Genomic DNA, 21,437 nt, shown 5'->3' on the forward strand with positions numbered 1-21,437 from the left:
ACTTCTGTAAAAGCTCAGTTTGTAAGTTTTTATCAGTATTTAATATTTATCAACTACAATGTTAAATATATACAATCAGGTAACTTTAAATTTGTACTTAATTCTTCAATTTTCTTACAGCCCTGCTACTGGCATTCTCAAGAAAACAGAGCGTTTGCAAAACATTTGATTTGCGTTCATTGATTATGTAGGAAAGTAGAAACAATTTTTATATGTTCAAAGAAGAATTGATTGTGGTGATAAATACACAATTATGTGATGATAATGTGAGCCACTGATTGTATACTTTAGATGGATTATATGGTATGTGAATATACTTCAATAAAATTATATTACCAAAAAAAAAAGAGAATAACTACTACCTCAAACTATGCTGGAATGAGTAGTAAATAAGACAGTATATCAGTGTTGTTATATAGGTAGAATTGAATAAATGTTACTGATTATAAATATTAATCTTTCTGTCTTCTATTTTTATTTATATATATTCCAAATATGCTAATGAAACAAGTAGAAAATCACTAGCTGAAAAGACTCTGAAGATCGCAAGACATATAGATACATGTAAGATGCAAGGAGCTCGAATATCTAAATACTGCATGAAACAGTATCTGCCCCATCTCCCCCAACCAACTCATGCTGATTCTAACACAGCAAGTAATACAGTTTGTTAAACCAACCAAGAGTTCAGGATTTACTTATTATAGCAGCTAGTATACTAACACATGTAATAAGAATAAATATTGATGGGCAGGCCACCGTGGCTCAGCAGGTAAGAGTGCTTGCCTGCCATGCCCGAGGACCCGGGTTCAATTCCCAGTGCCTGCCCATGTAAAAAAAAAAAAGAAAGATTAAATATTGAGTTGAAAAGGTACTGTATTTGTTAACATGCTGCTTACAAAATAAATTCTAGAACTGGAAAGAAACAGCCTGAGCTGATTTTTTAATATGTTTTGAAATATTCTCAATATATTTCCCATTTTCAAGTTAATGAGAGAAACTACTAACTGAAAGCCGAACTCCCAATTCTTTAGTAAGCATTTGGCTCTCCTTCCTTTCCCACACAAAAACACTACTTCCACATTTACTCAGTAATTGTTCATATTGGTCATAATAGGCCCAAAGACCCACTTTAACGTCTTCAGTCTTGGTGCCTATACCTATTAGCTGTAAGTACCCATGTAGCTTCTTGGGAGAAAGGGAGATGTGTGGAATTAAATGAAACTATAGAAGAGAAGTAGTACCCAGGATGTACCCTGGATGGGAAACATAGCTATACGCCGTGAGACTGCAGATTTCAATTTCTTCTACTCTAACCTTGCTTCCTTTCACCCAGTATAGAGGCCCTGGATGAAAAATGGCTAGAGGTCTAAGGCCTTCATTTTCATAAGCAGATTACTTTTGTTTTTATTTTACTTCATTGTTTATAATTTTAATTTTAAAAATTAATAAAAGTGTTCTATTTAATTACATTTATTTTTACTATTACCTTCTCTTTATGGCAAATGATGCTGCTTTCAATTATAATAATGAAATAAAGTTCCCACTTGAACACATTCATAAAGTAAACAGATTAATCAATACTGGGAAAAATACTAAGTAAATTATAGTACAGATGGAATTTATATCAGGAAAGCACAAAAGAAGTCCACAAATTAAAAGTTTCAGCACTATTAGCATACCTGATAGAAGTCCAGAGGTAGTAACAGGAAGTAGAGAGAGGTTAGCAGCACAAATATCCTTATTCAACACAATGCAGAGTTAACAGATACTCTCTAAATGACAGTCAATTTATAGAGTTTTAAGTATGATACTTAAATTTTAGACATAGAGATCTAAAAAAGAGTAGATGAAGGAGAAGTAGTGGCAGAAGAGTATAATGAAACCAAATTTAAATTCTTCATCTACAATGGTATCAAGTCAATAGACACTTTATAACTAATAAATGCAAAGGCCAACTAAAAGCAAAGGTCAAAAGTGACTGTTTTGGGTAGGGCCACGGTGGCTCAGCAGGCAGAGTTCTAGCCTGCCAAGTCAGAGACCGAGGTTTGATTCCTGGTGCCTGCCCATGCAAAAAAAAGGGACTACTTTGGGGCTTCCAGGAAGATGGTGGATGGAGTGGAATGAGTTCACTCCTGCTCCAAGAAACATGATAGAAGACAGGGAGAAAATCTTCAGGACTGCAGGTCCTGGGGTGTGAGTAGTCTAGGAGGGTCTTTAGGCAGTTTTGGGGGGAGGAGGATCAGGGCAGAGTGAGTGGGTTGGGTGACTGGGATCCCCATCGGGTGGGCTGTGGTGCAGTGGGGAGGTGCAATTGGAGGGAACTGACCCTTCTCAGCTCCAGCCAGCACAGTTGCCGGCTGGGAAAACCTCCCCAAATGGTCACAGTGGGCAGCACTTGTAGGGAGCCCAGAGGCTGGCAATCGTCCACTGCAGGGTGGGAACTCTGGGTCGGGGGAGTGATCACCCTGTCTGGTGCAGGAATAGCTGGCACACAGTCGCGGTGTCTGGCAGGCCCACTAATGCTGCATATCAGCTGATCTCCCAAGCACTGGTCAGCTTCGTGGTTCCCTGACAGAGACCCATGTCAGCTGCCCCTGGCAGAGCAGCCCTCCGCCCTGCCCCGGCAGAGAGCCCCTCTAGCAGAAAAGCCCCCCTGCTGAGCACGTGGACCTCAAGGTGCTCGGGCCAGGAGGGACAGGGCTGAGGGAGGAGACTCGAGCCCACCATTTGTTGGCTAGAGACAGTAAGTACAGGTCAGCTGCAATAGACAGGGAGGGTAGAGAGCTTGAGAGAGGAGGAGCCTCATAGTTACCACCAGCCAGTGAGAAGGGATACATGCAGGCAAGTTAACCTCATCTGCCTAGGTCTTTATTTCTATTTTAAAATTTTTTCATCTTAATATTATTTTTTACTTTCCCCCTTTGAAAACATTTTATTTCTATACATTTTTGTTAGTAATATAACTGTCCTTTTCATTATTTAAAAAAAAATTTATAGATATGTTGTACTCATTTTCTATTTTTTATTTCATATATTATTTTTTATTATTCAATTTATTATTTTTCTTTCACATGGGCAGGCACCAGGAATTGAACCCAGGTTTTCGGCATGGCAGGCAATAATTCTGCCACTGAGCACTGCTCCACCCCATTTCATTTATTTATAGTATTGCTATTACTATTCTCTTAAATTTTCTCTCCCTCTGGTGGGCACCAGGCCTGACTTCACTCACAGTATGTCTAGGGCTATCTCCTTTTGATTCTGGTGCCTACTACTGTCAATGAATATTTTGTTGTGTTTCTTGTTTTTGTGTTTCATATTTTTATTATACTATTATGTTATTATTATTATTATTATTATTATTATTATTATTTTGTGTGTATATGCATAAGCTAGGAGTTCAGGTTAGGTCTCTGCCTGGTAGTCATCCATTCTGCCACTGGAGTACCCATGCACCCTGGCCTACCTTGCTTTGGGGTTAGTTTGCTGTTCTATCTCTAGTTCTTCCAAGTGAACAGGTTAATTTCTGAATTTTTTTTTACATGGGCAGGCATCAGGAATCGAACCCGGGTCCTCTGGCATGGCAGGCAAGCATTCTTGCCTGCTGAGCCACCGTGGCCCTCCAATTCCTGAATTTTTGCTCTTTCTTCTTTTTGATATAGGCATTTAAGGCAATAAATTTCCTTCTCAGCACTGCTTTTACTACATCCCATAAATCTTGATATGTTGTGTTTTCATTTGCCTCAAGATATTTACTGATTTCTCTTATAATTTCTTCCTTGACCCACTAGTAGTTTAAGAGTGTGTTGTTGAAAATGTTCTAAGAAATGATCATGATGATGAATATACAACTATGTGATGATATTGTGAATTACTGATTATATATGTAGAATGGAATGATCATATGGTAAGAATGTATGTGTTTTGCTTATGCTTAAAAAAAATTTTAAATTAATAAAAAAAAATAGTGTGTTGTTGAGCCTCCATATATTTGTGAATTTTCTGGCCCTCTGCCTGTTACTAATCTCCAACTTCATTCCTTTATGATCTAAGAAAGTGTTTTGTATGATTTCAATCTTTCAAAATTTATTGAGACTTGCTTTGTAACTATGCTTGTTTGAAAGGATGTATGTACCCTAGAAAAGCCATGTTTTAATCCCAATCCCATTTTGCAAAGGCAACCATTTCTTCTAATCCCTATTTAGTACTATATATTTGATACTTTAATTAGATTATTTCCCTGGAAATGTGACTCAATCAACAGTGATTGTTAAACTGGATTAGGTGGAGACATGTCTCCACCCATTCCAGGTGGTCTTAATTAGTTTACTGGAATCCTATAAAAGAGGAAACATTTTGGAGAAAGGAGGAAATTCAGAGAGAACAGAGAAGAACAGAGCCATGAGAAAGCCACAGCAGAGAACACCGCAGAACCATGAAGCAGAGAGTCTACCAGCCAGTGACTTTTGGAGATGAAGAAGGAAAATGCCTCCCGGAGAGCTGGAGAGGAAGCTAGCAGATGACACTGTGTTTGCCATGTACCCTTCCAGCTGAGAGAGAAACTCTGACCATGTTTGCCATGTGCTTTTCCACTTGAGAAAGAGAGAAACCCTGAACTTCATCGGACGTCTTGAATCAAGGATCTTTTTCTGGATGCCTTAGGTTGGACATTTCTATAGACTTGCTTTAATTTGGACATTTCCATGGCCTAAAAACTGTTAACTTGCAAGTTATTAAATTTCTATTTTTAAAATTAAAGCTGTTCCATTTCTGGCATATTGCATTCTGGCAGCAAGCAAACTAAAACAGTGACCCAGCATATCCTTCAGAAGGATCCATGAGTACTTGAGAAAAAGATGTATCCTGCTGTTGTGGGGTGTAATGTTCTATAAATGTCTGTTAAGTCTAGTTTGTCTATTGTATTATTCAAATCTGTTTTTTTATTGATCCTGTGTCTAGATGTTCTGTCCACTGATGAGACCTGGGAACTGAAATCTCCAACTATTATGGTAGATGTGTCTATTTCTCTTTCAGTGTTTGCCTTATGTATTTTGGAGCACTTTGGCTCAGTGCATAAATATCTATGATTGTTATGTCTTCTTGTTGAATTATCCTTTTATTAACACATAGTGTCCTCTTAGTCTCTTTTAACTGTTTTACATTTGAAGTCTAATTTGTTGGATAATAGTATAGCTATTCCTGCTCTTTTCTGATTATTGTTCGCATGAAATATCTTTTCCCAGCCTTTAACTTTTCTGGCTTATCTTATAATAGATCCTTAAGTTGAACTGTAACCCCTACATGAAATACGGACCTTGATTTGGCAGAGAGTAATCAACAAAGTGTAAAAGTAAACATTCAACAAAAACTAAGTAAATATAAAATTTTAGAAGTGTGACGGAAACCAACTTGCATAATAATCATATCAAGATAAACGAATGCCCAGAACACAACAGAAAATCACAAAGCACATGAAGATTCAAGCAGAAACGGCCCAGCCAGATATCCAAATCAAAATTCCAGTTGGGACACAGAATGTGGAACTAATCAAGGATATTTATAAAGAAATAAAGGCTATCAGAAAAACATAAAAAGCATAAAGAAGAAAAGAACTGGGAGGTTAAATAGAAAAATGGCAGATCTCACAGAAATAAAAGATACAGTAGACCAAATAAAAAATATACTGGAGACACACAATAGCAGATTCAAAGAAGCAGAAGGAAAAATAAGTGAACAAGAAGACAAAACAATAAAACTAAAGCACACAAAAGAACAAGCAGTAAGAAAGATGGGGAAAATGCAGCTGAATCTTAGGGAAATGATGGACAACAAGAGGCACCAAAAGTATAAAATTATTGGGGTCCTAGAAGGAGAAGAGAAGGGCCAAGTGTTGGGAAAGTTAGTTGAAGATAAAATTGGAGAAAACTTTCCAACCCTTATAAAAGACACGAATTGTGGGGAGCCGTTTATGGCACTGGCAGTGTGCCGGCCATCATCTTGGTGTCTGATGCCATCTATTGACCACCTTGTGGTCCAACACCATCTTGGATACTAACTCAAGTTAAGTTTTTATCTCAAGTAAAGTTTCTATTTTCTCATGTCTGCTCTGTTCTGCCCAGAAATCTGCTGACTAGCCTCGGCTGAGCCACCTTTGCTATTTTAGTTTCTTCGGATTGGCCTAGCCACCATGCAATGCCTATCACCTGCTAAACGTCTGATACAAGGCACTTCCCCCATCCCACTGGATAAATACCCTGGATTTGCCCTCAATAAATTGAGACTTGATCAGAATCCTGTCTTGTCTCCATTCTCTGTGTCTTTTGTCCCATTTGTTCTCGCTCCCTCCCTCAGGTCCAGGTTCGACTGTCCCGCGGGTCGGGTCAACGAATATACATACAAAGAGGCCCAGAGAACTCCAAATAGAATAAATCTGAACAAGCCCACTCCAAGACACATACTAATCAGTCTGTCAGGTGTTGAAGAGAAAAGGAAAGTCCTGAAAGCAGCATGAGAAAAACAATCTACTACATACAAGGGAAAACAAATAAGACTGACTTCAGACTACTTAAGAGGCACAATGGAAGCAAGAAGGCAGTGGTATATGTTTAAGATCCTGAATGAGAAAGACTTTCAACCAAGAATTCTTAATCCAGCCAAGTTATCCTTCAAACTGAGGGAGAGTTTAAAATCTTCAAAGATAAAGAAAGATTGAGAACAAGTCAACAAGAGACCAGTCCTACAAAAAATACTAAAGGGAGCTGTGTAAACTAATAAAAAAAAGACAGGAGAAGGAGGTCTGGAGGAGGGCACAGAATTGAGGAATACAAGTAAAGGTAATATAAAGGAAAAGAGAGAGAGAGAAGGAAAATAATACACAGATCTGACAAATAAAAACTAAAGGACAGAATTAAGAACTGCTCTTACAGTAATTATTTTGAATGTTAATGGACTAAACTTACCAATTAAAAGATACAGACTGATAGAATGGATCAAAAACCATAATCCATCTGTATCTGTTTACAAGAGACATATCTTAGACTCAAGGACACAGTAAGACTGAAAGTGAAAGAATGGAAAAAGATCTTCTATACAAGCCGTAGCCAAAAGAAAGCAGGAGTAGCAATACTAATATCAGACAAAATAGACTTTAAATGTAAAGACATTATAAGAGAGAAAGGACAATACATACCAATAAAAAGGACAATTCACCAGGAAGAAATAACAATCATAAATATGTATGGTCCCAATCAAGGAGCTCCTAAGCACATGAGGCACATATTGGAAAAACTGAAGGAAGCTAAAGACATATCAACAGTAATAGTGGGTAACTTCAAAACACCACTCTCTGTATAGACAGAACAACTACACAGAGGATCAACAAGGAAATAGAGAATCTAAACAATAAGATACATGAATTCAATCTAATATACATATATAGATCATTATATCCCCAAATACCAGGAAACACATTCTTTTCTAGTACATATGGAATGTTCTCCAGGATAAATCATACACTAGAACATAAACTGAGTCTCTATAAATTTAATAAGATTGAAATCATCTTAAGCACTTTCTCTGATCACAATGAAATAAAGTTGGCAATTAATAATGACCAAAGAATCAGAGCTTGTCCAAACATATGGAGATTAAAAACACACTCTTAATCAGTGGGTCAACGAAGAAATTGCAAGAGAAATCAGTATCTGGAAACAAATGATAATGAGACTACAACATATCAAAACTTATAGATGCAGCAAAGGCAGTGCTGAGAGGGAAATTTATTGCCTTAAATGCCTATATTAAAAGACAAGAACAAGAAAACTTGAGGATTTAACTGTTCACCTGGAGAATTTAGAGAAAGAACAGCAAACTAATCCCAAAGCAAATAAAAGAAGAGAAATATAAAGACTAAAGCAGAAATAAACCGCAGAAAAATAAAACAATGGCAAGAATCAACAAAACTACAAGTCGGTTCTGTGAAAAAAATTAATAAAATTGATGGTCCCCTAGCTAGACTAACAAAGAAGAAAAGAGAAAGGATGCAAATAAATAAAATCAGAAATGAGAGGGGGGTTGTTACCACAGATCATGAAGAAGTTTAAATAATCATAAGACAATATTATGAACAACTATATGCCAACAAACTAGATAACTTAGATGAAATGGACAAATTCCTAGAAACACACGAATGACTTGAGGAAAAATAGAAGATCTTAACAAACCACTTACAAATAGATACAATCAGTCACCAAAAATTTTCCAATGACAAAAAAAAGCCTAGGACATGATGGCTTCATAGGAGAATTCTATCAAACTTTTCAAAAAGAACTGACACCAATCCTGCTCAAACTCTTCCAAAAAACTGAAGAAAAAGGAATACTACCTAACTCATTTTATGAAGCTAATATCACTCTAATGCCAAAATTGGATAAAGACGATACAAGAAAATAAAATTACAGACCAATCTTCCTAATGAACATAATGTGAAAATTCTTAACAAAATACAAGCAAATTGTATCCAACGCCACATTAAAAGAATTATACAGCATGATCAAGTGGGGTTCTATCAGGAATGCAAGGGTGGTGCAACAAAGAAAATCAATCAATGTAATAATGGCACATTAACAAACCAAAAGGGAAAAAAATCACATGATCATTATCAACTGATGCTGAAAAAGCATTAGACAAAATACAGCATCCTTTCCTGATAGAAACACTTCAAAAGTAAGGAATCGAAGGAAACCTTCTCAATATCATAAAGGGCATATATGAAAAACCCATAGCCAGCATCATACCTAATGGTGAGAAACAAAGTATTCCCCTTGAGATGGAGGATGAGACAAGGATGCCCACTGCCACTACTATTATTCAACATTGTATTAGAAGTACTAATTGTAACAATTAGCAGGAGAAAGAAATAAAAGGCATCCAAATAGGAAGGGAAGAAGTAAAACTTTCATTATTTGCAGATGACTTGATCCTATACTTAAAAAGCTCTGAGAAATCTACAGTTAAACTACTTGAGCTAATAAATGCAGCAAAGTGGCAGAATACAAGATTAATGTACAAAAATTAGTAAATGTTTCTATATATAAGCAGAAAGATAGCTGTCTCCTCCTATCTGAGGAGACAACTAAAGAAAAAAATTCCATTCAGAATAGCAACCAGGAGAATTAGCCATCTAGAATAAGCCTAACCAGGGATGTCAAGGGCTTATACACAGAAAATTACAAAAAAATTGCTTAAAGAAATAAAAATGACCTAAACAGATGGAAAGACAACCCATGTTCATGGATAGGAAGGTTGAATATGGTCAAGATGTCAATTCCTCAAGGTTGAATATGGTCAAGATGTCAATTTCACCCAAACCTGATCTACAGATTCAATGCAATACCATAAAAATCCCAACTACCTACTTTGAAGACTTGAAAAAACTGGTTATCAAATTTATGTGGAAGGGAAAGAGACCTTGAATAGCTAAAAATATCATAAAAACAAAGACCGAACTGGGAGGTCTATCACTTCCTGACTTTAAAGCTTACTTAAAAGCCACAGTTGTCAAAACAGCATGGTACTGCACAAAGACAGAAGGACTGACCAGTGGAATAGAATTGAGAATGCAGAGATTGACCACAAAATTTACAGAAATTTGATCTGCAATTGGCCCCCAAATCCACTGAACTGGGACAGAACAGTCTTTTTCAATAAATGGGCATGGAGAACTGGATTTCAATAGCCAAAAGAATGAAAGAGAACCCCTACCTTATACCCTATACAAAAATTACTTCAAAATGGCTCGAAGACCTAAATATAAGAGACAATACCATAAAACTTCTTGAAAAAACTGTAGGGGAACATCTTCAATGTCTAGTAATAGGAGATAGCTTCTTAAGCTTTATATCTAAAGCACAAGCTGTGAAAGAAAAAATAGACAAACAAGAACTCCTTAAGATCAAGAGCTTTGGTGCCTCAAAGGACTTTATTAAAAAGTGAAGAGACAGCCAACACAATGGGAGAAAATATTTGGAAACCACATATTGGATAAAGGCTTGATATCTTATGTACATTAAGAAATTATACAGCTCAACAAAAGAGCAAACAACCCAATTATAAAATGGGCAGAGGAAGTAAATAGGCACTTTTCTAAAGAGCAAATGTAGATGGCTAAAAAGCATATGAAGAGCTGCTCATCCTCATTGGCTATACGAGAAATGCTAATTAAGATAACATGAGCTATTACCTCACAAGTTTAAGAATGGCTGCTATTAAACAAACAGGAAACTATAAATGTTGGAGAGGATGTGGAGAAATTGGAAGCACTTATTCACTGTTGGTGGGAATGTAAAATGGTGTAGCCACTGTGGAAATCAGTTTGACGATTCCTCAGAAAACTAAATACTGAGTTGCCCTATGAGCCGGCAATACCAATACAGAAGAGTTGAGTGCAATGACACAAACAGACATTTGCACACTGATATTCACAGAGGCACTATTCACAATTGCCAAGAGATGGAAACAATCTAGGTGCCCATCAACAGAGGACTGGATAAACAAAATGTTGGTATAAACATACAATGGAATATTATGCAGCATTTAGACAAAATGACATCCCAAAACACAAGACAATGTCGAATCTTGAGGACATAATGCTGAGTGAAGTAAGTCAGAAACAAAAGGATACATACTGTATGATTTCATTATTATGACTCTGATAAAGTGCCAGTGTTTTGGAGCAGCTAGAAGGAAAAATCTGAGTTGAGGGCATGGTAGTCCATGACAAACTCTGGGAACTGTTCTGCAGCTGCTTGTTGAATGTGCTCTGAAAATTATTGCTTTTTTTCTTTCTTTTCCTTGTATATATGCATTATATTTTACAAGTAAAAACCAGTTAAAAATAAAACTATAGGCAGTTATAGTAATCGTAGATAAAAATAAATTCCTGAAATAAAAAATTTGAAAATATTAAGTAACATAGCTCACTACTATAGCAAAGAGGATATCTGTAATAATTTTTTATTTGATATTTTGAGAATGTACAGTTTTTCCTTTTTTCTCTCTCTCTTTTTATTTTTTTTTTTTGGCAGGGGCAGGCACCAGGAATCAAAGCTGGGTCTCCAGCATGGCAGGTGAGAATTCTGCCACTGAGCCATCATTGCACCGCCCAACACACACACTTTTGATAGTTAATCAAATGGTATTTAAGATGGTGTTTAATATTTAGAATTCAAGTAAACTAACATCTGTATTTATAGATTTTTTCTTCCTTGCTTTAATTTTAAATTGGTTTAGAAACATGTTGTATAAACAAGCTTTACAATGATTATTTACTTTTTTTAATATGTCTATGGATAAGTTAACTAAGATATCCATTTTAGATGGTTAAGATTTGCATATGTTAATTGTAAAAATATTTGTATCTTATATTTTCCTGAAATCAGGAAAGCATTTAGGGTCATTAGTATAGCAATGCAGATATCTGTAAGAGCGTTCTACTTGATATTTTGAAAACATTCACAGTTTTGACAACTGATCAAATGGTATCTCAGTTAGCTTTTAATACTTAGAAATTTAAGAACTCTGCTATCTGAATATGTAGATTTTTTTCCCGGTTGCCTTGATTTTAAATTGGTTTATGAAACTTACTGTGCAAATACAGGCTCTACAATGATTATATTGATACTTTATTTAAATACACTAATGGTTAAGCTACCTAAGATATCCATTGTTCGTGGTTCTAAGTATATTGTTTTCTTAAAGAAAAAATTTGTAAAAAGTAAATATTTTTTTAAAAGTGATGGCTTTCATCCCAACAGGACCTCCAGAAACAAAACAAACAAAAAGTGTTTTAATAGTATGATACCTACAGCAAATGTGGCAGAGGTAAAAAGTTGGTGGATCCAGGCATCTACATTAGAATTCTCTGTATGAGTTTTATATTATTTTTCAACTGTCCTGAACATTTGAAATAATAACAAAACAAAAAGTTAAAAAATAAGGCACTACTTCTATTCAAGAAGAGATCAAGAGCAGTAAGGGGGAAAGTTTTCCCTTTCATGTTAAATTTTTGTGTATTGTTTGAATAGTTCTCAACAGTATTTTTCCTTTCATAAGAAAAAATAATTTAAAATAAGTGAAAATATCGTATTTATTAAATAAATAAGACTGCTTTATTCAGATATAAACCATATCCTATAAATACATATACAGGAGGCAAATAAAATTTGGCCATTAACAGTCCTCTTACAGCAGATTGCTGAATTGAACACCCAATATTATACTCTAGTGCATAGATATAAAAACTGAGCATGAATCAAATAATTCATTCCTATTGTTTGAGTAGTATTCTAAAAATATTTGTCATAATTAAAAAGTAGGAGTAAGATATATCAATATTTTAAATTGTATTAAATTTTATTAAAAATACTTCAAATATACTTACCAAGGTTCTGTGAGCCACCAGACTTATTTTCATTCATTTTACTAGGAAAAATAAAAACATATCAATATAGCCATCTTCATTTTTTAAACTCTTAAATTATCTACTTTAATTTATTCAATGCATGATTACAAATAAGTCACTTAATCATTTCTTTCTCTAGTACTCAAATTTCCTCACTTTTCACATATTTAAGACCAGTTTTCTTTTTACTACAAGGCTGGTAAAATCTGGGACATTTTTAAATTTGAAGGAAGTATTTTATAATTGTCAAAATGATAAGTGGACAACTGGTATTTAGTGGAAAGGGGCCAGGAAGAGTACGGGACATCCCGCAAGACATTGAACAGGTTTACACAACAAACAATCTAGACCTTCAAATTTCCAGCTGGACATTCAAGTAGGTAAAACAACAACAAAAACTTACACATAACATGAACCTAGAAACTAATCCCATTTTAAAGATAAACATCAAGTCTTAACTTGCTAGTTTAGGTTAAAAATTATTGCTCCAGAACTTGTAATTTTTTGTTCAAAACTTTCCCAAGAATTATTCATTGTTTAGGAAAATCACATCACCAATACCAGTGTCATTCATATTTAAGAAGTCTATACAATAATCTTTCATCAGTCTATATTTGTGGCTGTTGTATTCACAGGGATTCTATATAGAGCTGCAAGCATCTAACTGCCTCATTTTATCTTCTAGTACAGTAGTGCTCAAACATTTACATACTGAAAGACATTTTATGAATGTCTTTTAAAAGACATTTTATATTTTATAAATGTCTTTTACGCTATATATCCTTTATATTTATATATCTTTTATATTTATTCTTGATGTACGTAGTTAGGTTATATTAGTAAGTATTCCAAAATAGTTACAAATGGGAGAGACTGTTTGAGAACCACTAATTAGTGATTTGCCCCTCACCTTACACTTCACTACTTAAACAAATAAAATTAAAATTCATCACTGAAATATAACTTTTTTCCTAACTCTTCTCTAGTGCCAAAAGACTAGAGGAAGAATAATATTTTATTACCACAAAAGTTCATTTTACCAAGTGCATATGAATAGCCTATTTGAAAAGCTGTTATATTAAGTTACATCAAAAGTAGGTGCAGGGAGTACTTGGGCCACGTGCATGGGAGTAAATTGCTTCTTATTCATGCCTGAGACTGAGACTGATCACACTTTCAGCTGCATTAAAGGAGAGTCCTCCATGAAAATGTTACCTTTTCTAGACTGATAAAGAACCTGAGTGTGGAATTTGATGAAAGCATCATCAGAACAAAGGCTGAAAACCATTGAGCCCAGAAGCAAGTGACCAGCAGATGCCAGCCATATGATTACCCAGCTGACAGGTGTTTCTAACATATTGGCCTTTCTTGAACAAAGGAGAGAATTCTGCTGTTGGAGTCATTCCAGAGAAGAGGAAACTGTAAGCCAAGAAATCATTCCAGGACTGGTTCCAAGATGGCGGCTTAGTAAGGTACATGCGTCTTAGTTCCTCCTCCTCCAAAGCAACTACTAGGTGAACTGAAACAGTGCAGAACAGCTCCTGGGGCTACAGCAGGAAATGGACACAAAGTGTACCCCAGTCTGGACTGGCTAGTCGGACTGCGAGACTCGGCTGCGGTCAGATCCCCGAGCGGCGCACGATTTCCCGAGCAGTGGCAGCTGCGGCGGTCGGAGCTACTCCCTCCCTCCTTCCCGGGCCGGCTGAGAGTCTCGGAGAGGCAAGTTTCCCAAGCCGAGGTGGTCGGTGCCCCTCTTTTGCGGGCGGCTTCGAGTCTCGGCTTCGAGTCCGCGGCTACGAGTCTCGGATCAGAGGGCTATCCAAGCCGCGGTGGCCCCCCTCCCCGCGGGCAGATTCCTGGTCCGGGGGGGAATTTCCCAGGCCACAGCGTCCTATGACCAACGCCCCTCCCCCGCGGGGGACATCCTGGTCCGGTGGTGAATTCCCCAGGCCCGCTGCGGCCGAAGACCAGCCACAGGGTCCCCTCAAGCCATGGCGGCTGACGCCCCCACTACGCGCGGCCCTGGAACCAACGGAGAGAATTGGATCGGAAAACCCTAGGCCGCGGAGATCGGTAACCGGGGGGATCCATTCCAAACACTTGAGACAAACGTGTGCCACGAGCGCCACCTACTGGGCAGGATAAGAAAAACAGAACCCAGAGATTTAACAGAAAAATCTTACAACCTTGTTGGGTCTGACACCGAGGAAAATCTGACTAAATGTCCAGACGCCAGTAGCAGAAGATAACTGTCCACGCTAAGAGGTTGAGAATATGGCCAAGTCAAAGGAACAAACCAATAGTTCAAATGAGATACAAGAGCTGAGACAACTAATGCTGAATATACGAACAGAAATGGAAAACCTCTTCAAAAATGAAATCGATAAATTGAGGGAGGACATCAAGAGGACGTGGCCTGAACATAAAGAAGAAATAGAAAAACTGAAAAAACAAATCACAGAACTTATGGAAGTGAAGGATAAAGGAGAAAAGATGGAAAAAACAATGGATACCTACAATTATAGATTTAAAGAGAAAGAAGATAGAATTAGTGATTTGGAGGACGGAACATCTGAATTCCAAAAAGAAACAGAATCTATCAGGAAAAGAATAGAAAAATTTGAACAGGGTATCAGGGAACTCAAGGACAATATGAACCGCACAAATATACGTGTTGTGGGTGTCCCAGAAGGAGAAGAGAAGGGAAAAGGAGGAGAAAAACTAATGGAAGAAATTATCACTGAAAATTTCCCAACTCTTATGAAAGACCTGAAATTACAGATCCAAGAAGTGCAGCGCACCCCAAAGAGATTAGACCCAAATAGGCGTTCTCCAAGACACTTACTAGTTAGAATGTCAGAGGTCAAAGAGAAAGAGAGGATCTTGAAAGCAGCAAAAGAAAAACAATCCATCACATACAAGGGAAACCTAATAAGACTATGTGTAGATTTCTCAGCAGAAACCATGGAAGCTAGAAGACAGTGGGATGATATATTTAAATTACTAAAAGAGAAAAACTGCCAACCAAGACTCCTATATCCAGCAAAATTATCCTTCAAAAATAAGGGAGAAATTAAAACATTCTCAGACAAAATGTCACTGAGAGAATTTGTGACCAAGAGACCAGCTCTGCAAGAAATACTAAAGGGAGCACTAGAGTCAGATACAAAAAGACAGAAAAGAGAGGTATGGAGAAGAGTGTAGAAAGAAGGAAAGTCAGATATGATATATATAATACAAAAGGCAAAATGGTAGAGGAAAATATTATCCAAACAGTAATAACACTAAATCTCAATGGACTGAATTCCCCAATCAAAAGACATAGACTGGCAGAATGGATTAAAAAACAGGATCCTTCTATATGCTGTCTACAGGAAACACATGTTAGACCCAAAGATAAACATAGGTTGAAAGTGAAAGGTTGGGAAAAGATATTTCACGCAAATAACAACCAGAAAAGAGCAGGAGTGGCTATACTAATATCCAACAAATTAGACTTCAAATGCAAAACAGTTAAAAGAGACAAAGAAGGACACTATCTACTAATAAAAGGAACAATAAAACAAAAAGACATAACAATCATAAATATTTACGCACCGAACCAGAATGCCCCAAAATACGTGAGGAATACACTGCAAACACTGAAAAGGGAAATAGACTCATATACCATAATAGTTGGAGACTTCAATTCACCACTCTCATCAATGGACAGAACATCTAGACAGAGGATCAATAAAGAAATAGAGAATCTGAATATTACTATAAATGAGCTTGACTTAACAGACATTTATAGGACATTACATCCCACAACAGCAGGATACACCTTTTTCTCAAGTGCTCATGGATCATTCTCAAAGATAGACCATATGCTGGATCACAAAGCAAGTCTTAACAAATTTAAAAAGATTGAAATCAAACACAACACTTTCTCAGATCATAAAGGAATGAAGTTGGAAATCAATAATAGGCGGAGTGCCAGAAAATTCACAAATATGTGGAGACTCAACAACACACTCCTAAACAACAAGTGGGTCAAAGAAAAAATTGCTAGAGAAATTAGCAAATACCTCGAGGCGAATGAAAATGAAAACACAACATATCAAAACTTATGGGATGCAGCAAAAGCAGTGCTAAGAGGGAAATTTATTGCCCTAAATGCCTATATCAGAAAAGAAGAAAAGGCAAAAATTCAGGAATTAACTGTCCATTTGGAAGAACTGGAGAAAGAACAGCAAACTAATCCCAAAGCAAGCAAAAGGAAAGAAATAACAAAGATTAGAGCAGAAATAAATGAAATTGAAAACATGAAAACAATAGAGAAAATCAATAAGGCCAGAAGTTGGTTCTATGAGAAAATCAATAAGATTGATGGGCCATTAGCAAGATTGACAAAAAGAAGAAGAGAGAGGACGCAAATAAATAAGATCAGAAATGGAAGAGGAGACATAACTACTGACCTCACAGAAATAAAGGAGGTAATAACAGGATACTATGAACAACTTTACGCTAATAAATACAACAATTTAGAGGAAATGGACGGGTTCCTGGAAAGACATGAACAACCAACTTTGACTCAAGAAGACAAAGATGACCTCAACAAACCAATCAGAAGTAAAGAAATTGAATCAGTCATTCAAAAGCTTCCTAAAAAGAAAAGTCCAGGACCAGACGGCTTCACATGTGAATTCTATCAAACATTCCAGAAAGAATTAGTAACAACTCTCCTCAAACTCTTCAAAATAATCGAACTGGAGGGAAAACAACCTAATTCATTCTATGAAGCCAACATCACCCTCATACCAAAACCAGGCAAAGATATTACAAAAAAAGAAAACTACAGACCAATCTCTTTAATGAATATAGATGCAAAAATCCTCAATAAAATTCTAGTAAATCGCATCCAACAACACATTAAAAGAATTATATATCATGACCAAGTAGGATTCATCCCAGGTATGCAAGGATGGTTCAACATAAGAAAATCAATTAATGTAATACACCATATCAACAAATCAAAGCAGAAAAATCACATAATCATCTCAATTGATGCAGAGAAGGCATTTGACAAGATTCAACATCCTTTCCTGTTGAAAAAACTTCAAAGGATAGGAATACAAGGGAACTTCCATAAAATGATGGAGGGAATATATGAAAAACCCACAGCTAATATCATCCTCAATGGGGAAAAATTGAAAACTTTCCCCCGAAGATCAGGAACAAGACAAGGATGTCCACTATCACCACTATTATTCAACATCGTGTTGGAGGTTCTAGCCAGAGCAATTAGAAAAGAAAAAGAAATACAAGGCATCAAAATTGGAAAGGAAGAAGTAAAACTATCACTGTTTGCAGACGATATGATACTATACGTCGAAAACCCGGAAAAATCCACAACAAAACTACTAGAGCTAATAAATGAGTACAGCAAAGTAGCAGGTTACAAGATCAACATTCAAAAATCTGTAGCATTTCTATACACTAGCAATGAACAAGCTGAGGGGGAAATAAGAAACGAATCCCATTTACAATTGCAACTAAAAGAATAAAATACCTAGGAATAAATTTAACTAAAGAGACAAAAAACCGTGCTGGAGAGGATGCGGAGCAAGAGGCACACTTATCCACTGTTGGTGGGAATGTCAAATGGTGCAACCACTGTGGAAGGCAGTTTGGTGGTTCCTCAAAAAGCTGAATATAGAATTGTCATACGACCCAGCAATACCATTGCTAGGTATCTACTCAAAGGACTTAAGGGCAAAGACACAAACGGACATTTGCACACCAATGTTTATAGCAGCGTTATTTACAATTGCAAAGAGATGGAAACAGCCAAAATGTCCATCAACAGAAGAATGGCTAAACAAACTGTGGTATATACGTACGATGGAATATTATGCAGCTTTAAGACAGGATAAACTTATGAAACATGTAATAACCTGGATCGACCTAGAGAACATTATGCTGAGTGAGTCCAGCCAAAAACTAAAGGACAAATACTGTATGATCCCACTGATGTGAACGGACATTCGAGAATAAACTTGAAATATGTCATTGGTAACAGAGTTCAGCAGAAGTTAGAAACAGGGTAAGACAATGGGTAATTGAAGCTGAAGGGATACAGACTGTGCAACAGGACTAGATACAAAAACTCAAAAATGGACAGCACAATAATACCTAATTGTAAGTTAATCATGTTAAAACACTGAATGAAGCTGCATCTGAGCTATAGGGTTTTTTTTGTTTTTTATTCATTTGTTTGTTTTACTATTATTACTACTTTTATTTCTTTTCTCTATATTAACATTTTATATCTTTTTCTGTTGTGTTGCTAGTTCCTCTAAACCGATGCAAATGTACTAAGAAACGATGATCATGCATCTATGTGATGATGTTAAGAATTACTGAGTGCATATGTAGAATGGTATGATTTCTAAATGCTGTGTTAATTTCTTTTTTTCTTTCCGTTAATAAAAAAAAAAAAGAGAGAGAGAGAGAGACAAAAAACCTATATAAAGAAAACTACAAAAAACTGCTAAAGGAAATCACAGAAGACCGAAATAGATGGAACGGCATACCGTGTTCATGGATTCGAAGACTAAATATAGTTAAGATGTCAATCCTACCTAAATTGATTTACAGATTCAATGCAATACCAATCAAAATCCCAACAACTTATTTTTCAGAAATAGAAAAACCAACAAGCAAATTTATCTGGAAGGGCAGGGTGCCCCGAATTGCTAAAAACATCTTGAGGAAAAAAAAACGAAGCTGGAGGTCTTGCACTGCCTGACTTTAAGGCATATTATGAAGCCACAGTGGTCAAAACAGCATGGTATTGGCATAAAGATAGATATATCGACCAATGGAATCAAATAGAGTGCTCAGATATAGACCCCCTCATCTATGGACATTTGATCTTTGATAAGGCAGTCAAGCCAACTCACCTGGGACAGAACCGTCTCTTCAATAAATGGTGCCTAGAGAACTGGATATCCATATGCAAAAGAATGAAAGAAGACCCATATCTCACACCCTACACAAAAGTTAACTCAAAATGGATCAAAGATCTAAACATTAGGTCTAAGACCATAAAACAGTTAGAGGAAAATGTAGGGAGATATCTTATGAAACTTACAACTGGAGGCAGTTTTATGGACCTTAAACCTAAAGCAAGAGCACTGAAGAAGGAAATAAATAAATGGGAACTCCTCAAAATTAAACACTTTTGTGCATCAAAGAACTTCATCAAGAAAGTAGAAAGACAGCTTACACAATGGGAGACAATATTTGGAAATGACATATCAGATAAAGGTCTAGTATCCAGAATTTATAATGAGATTGTTCAACTCAACAACAAAAAGACAGCCAACCCAATTACAAAATGGGAAAAAGACTTGAATAGACATCTCTCAGAGGAGGAAATACAAATGGCCAAAAGGCACATGAAGAGATGCTCAATGTCCCTGGCCATTAGAGAAATGCAAATCAAAACCACAATGAGATATCATCTCACACCCACCAGAATGGCCATTATCAACAAAACAGAAAATGACAAGTGCTGGAGAGGATGTGGTGAAAGAGGCACACTTATCCACTGTTGGTGGGAATGTCAAATGGTGCAACCACTGTGGAAGGCAGTTTGGCGGTTCCTCAAAAAGCTGAATACAGAATTGCCATACGACCCAGCAATACCATTGCTGGGAATCTACTCAAAGGAATTAAGGGCAGAAACTCAAACGGACATTTGCACACCAATGTTTATAGCAGCGTTATTTACAATTGCAAAGAGATGGAAACAGCCAAAATGTCCATCAACAGACGAGTGGCTAAACAAACTGTGGTATATACATACGATGGAATGTTATGCAGCTGTAAGACAGAATAAACTTATGAAGCACGTAATAACATGGATGGACCTAGAGAACATTATGCTGAGTGAGTCTAGCCAAAAACTAAAGGACAAATACTGTATGGTCCCAATGATGTGAAACGACACTCGAGAATAAACTTGGAATATGTCATTGGTAACAGAGTTCAGCAGGAGTTAGAAACAGGGTAAGATAATGGGTAATTGGAGCTGATGGGATACAGACTGTGCAATAGGACTAGATACAAAAACTCAAAAATGGACAGCACAATAATACCTAATTGTAAAGTAATCATGTTAAAACACTGAATGAAGCTGCATCTGAGCTATAGTTTTTTTTTACTATTATTATTACTCTTATTTCTTTTCTCTATATTAACATTCTATATCTTTTTCTGTTGTGTTGCTAGTTCTTCTAAACCGATGCAAATGTACTAAGAAACGATGATCATGCATCTATGTGATGATGTTAAGAATTACTGATTGCATATGTAGAATGGTATGATTTCTAAAAAAAAAAAAAAATGGACAGCACAATACTACCTAATTGTAATGTAATTATGTTAAAACACTGAATGAAGCTGCATCTGAGCTATAGTTTTTTTCTTATATATTTTTGTATTTTTTATTTTTATTTTTTCTCTGTATTATCATTTTATTTCTTTTTCTAAATCGATGCATATGTACTAATAAATGATGATCATACATCTATGTGATGATATTAAGAATTACTGATTGCATATGTTTAATGGAATGATTTCTAAATGTTGTGTTAGTTTATTTTTTTAATTAATAAAAAAATTAAAAAAAAAAGTAGGTGCAAACTCTTGGAATTTTAGTGGAAAAAGAAATTTTTTAAAACACAGCGCTTCCAGGTCAATATGATATTTTATAGTTGCAAAAACTGATACTTAGAGATATTAAAGACTTGGCCAAGGTCACAAAACTAGTAAGCAGGAGTAGTTAAATAATTGAATGACTATAAGGCATACCGTTCCATATGAGAATAATGATGGGATGATATAGAATAAGAATATTAAATAAAGTACAAAAAAAAGTTATTATAAAATTTCATCCAACCTAAAATGTCATAGAATGTAGGACATA

General features: G+C 36.1%; 1 protein-coding gene across 6 annotated transcripts in view; it reads right to left on the bottom strand.

Moving 5' to 3' along the window:
- The window catches only part of G2E3 (G2/M-phase specific E3 ubiquitin protein ligase), a 123,723-nt gene that overhangs the window by 48,396 nt on the left and 53,890 nt on the right, over positions 1-21,437 (bottom strand). For 4 of the 6 annotated variants that reach the window (XM_077127041.1, XM_077127039.1, XM_077127038.1 and 1 more), the window contains one exon: positions 12,443-12,483. The exons of the other annotated variants lie outside the window; for them this stretch is intronic. In XM_077127041.1, the coding sequence (XP_076983156.1) occupies positions 12,443-12,479 (37 nt within the window). In that variant the 5' untranslated portion in view covers positions 12,480-12,483. The remainder of the gene's footprint in view (positions 1-12,442; positions 12,484-21,437) is intronic. 6 annotated transcript variants of the gene reach the window in all.

Source organism: Tamandua tetradactyla, chromosome 14 (genome assembly GCF_023851605.1).
Source record: "Tamandua tetradactyla isolate mTamTet1 chromosome 14, mTamTet1.pri, whole genome shotgun sequence".
NCBI classification, from domain to species: Eukaryota; Metazoa; Chordata; class Mammalia; order Pilosa; family Myrmecophagidae; genus Tamandua; species Tamandua tetradactyla.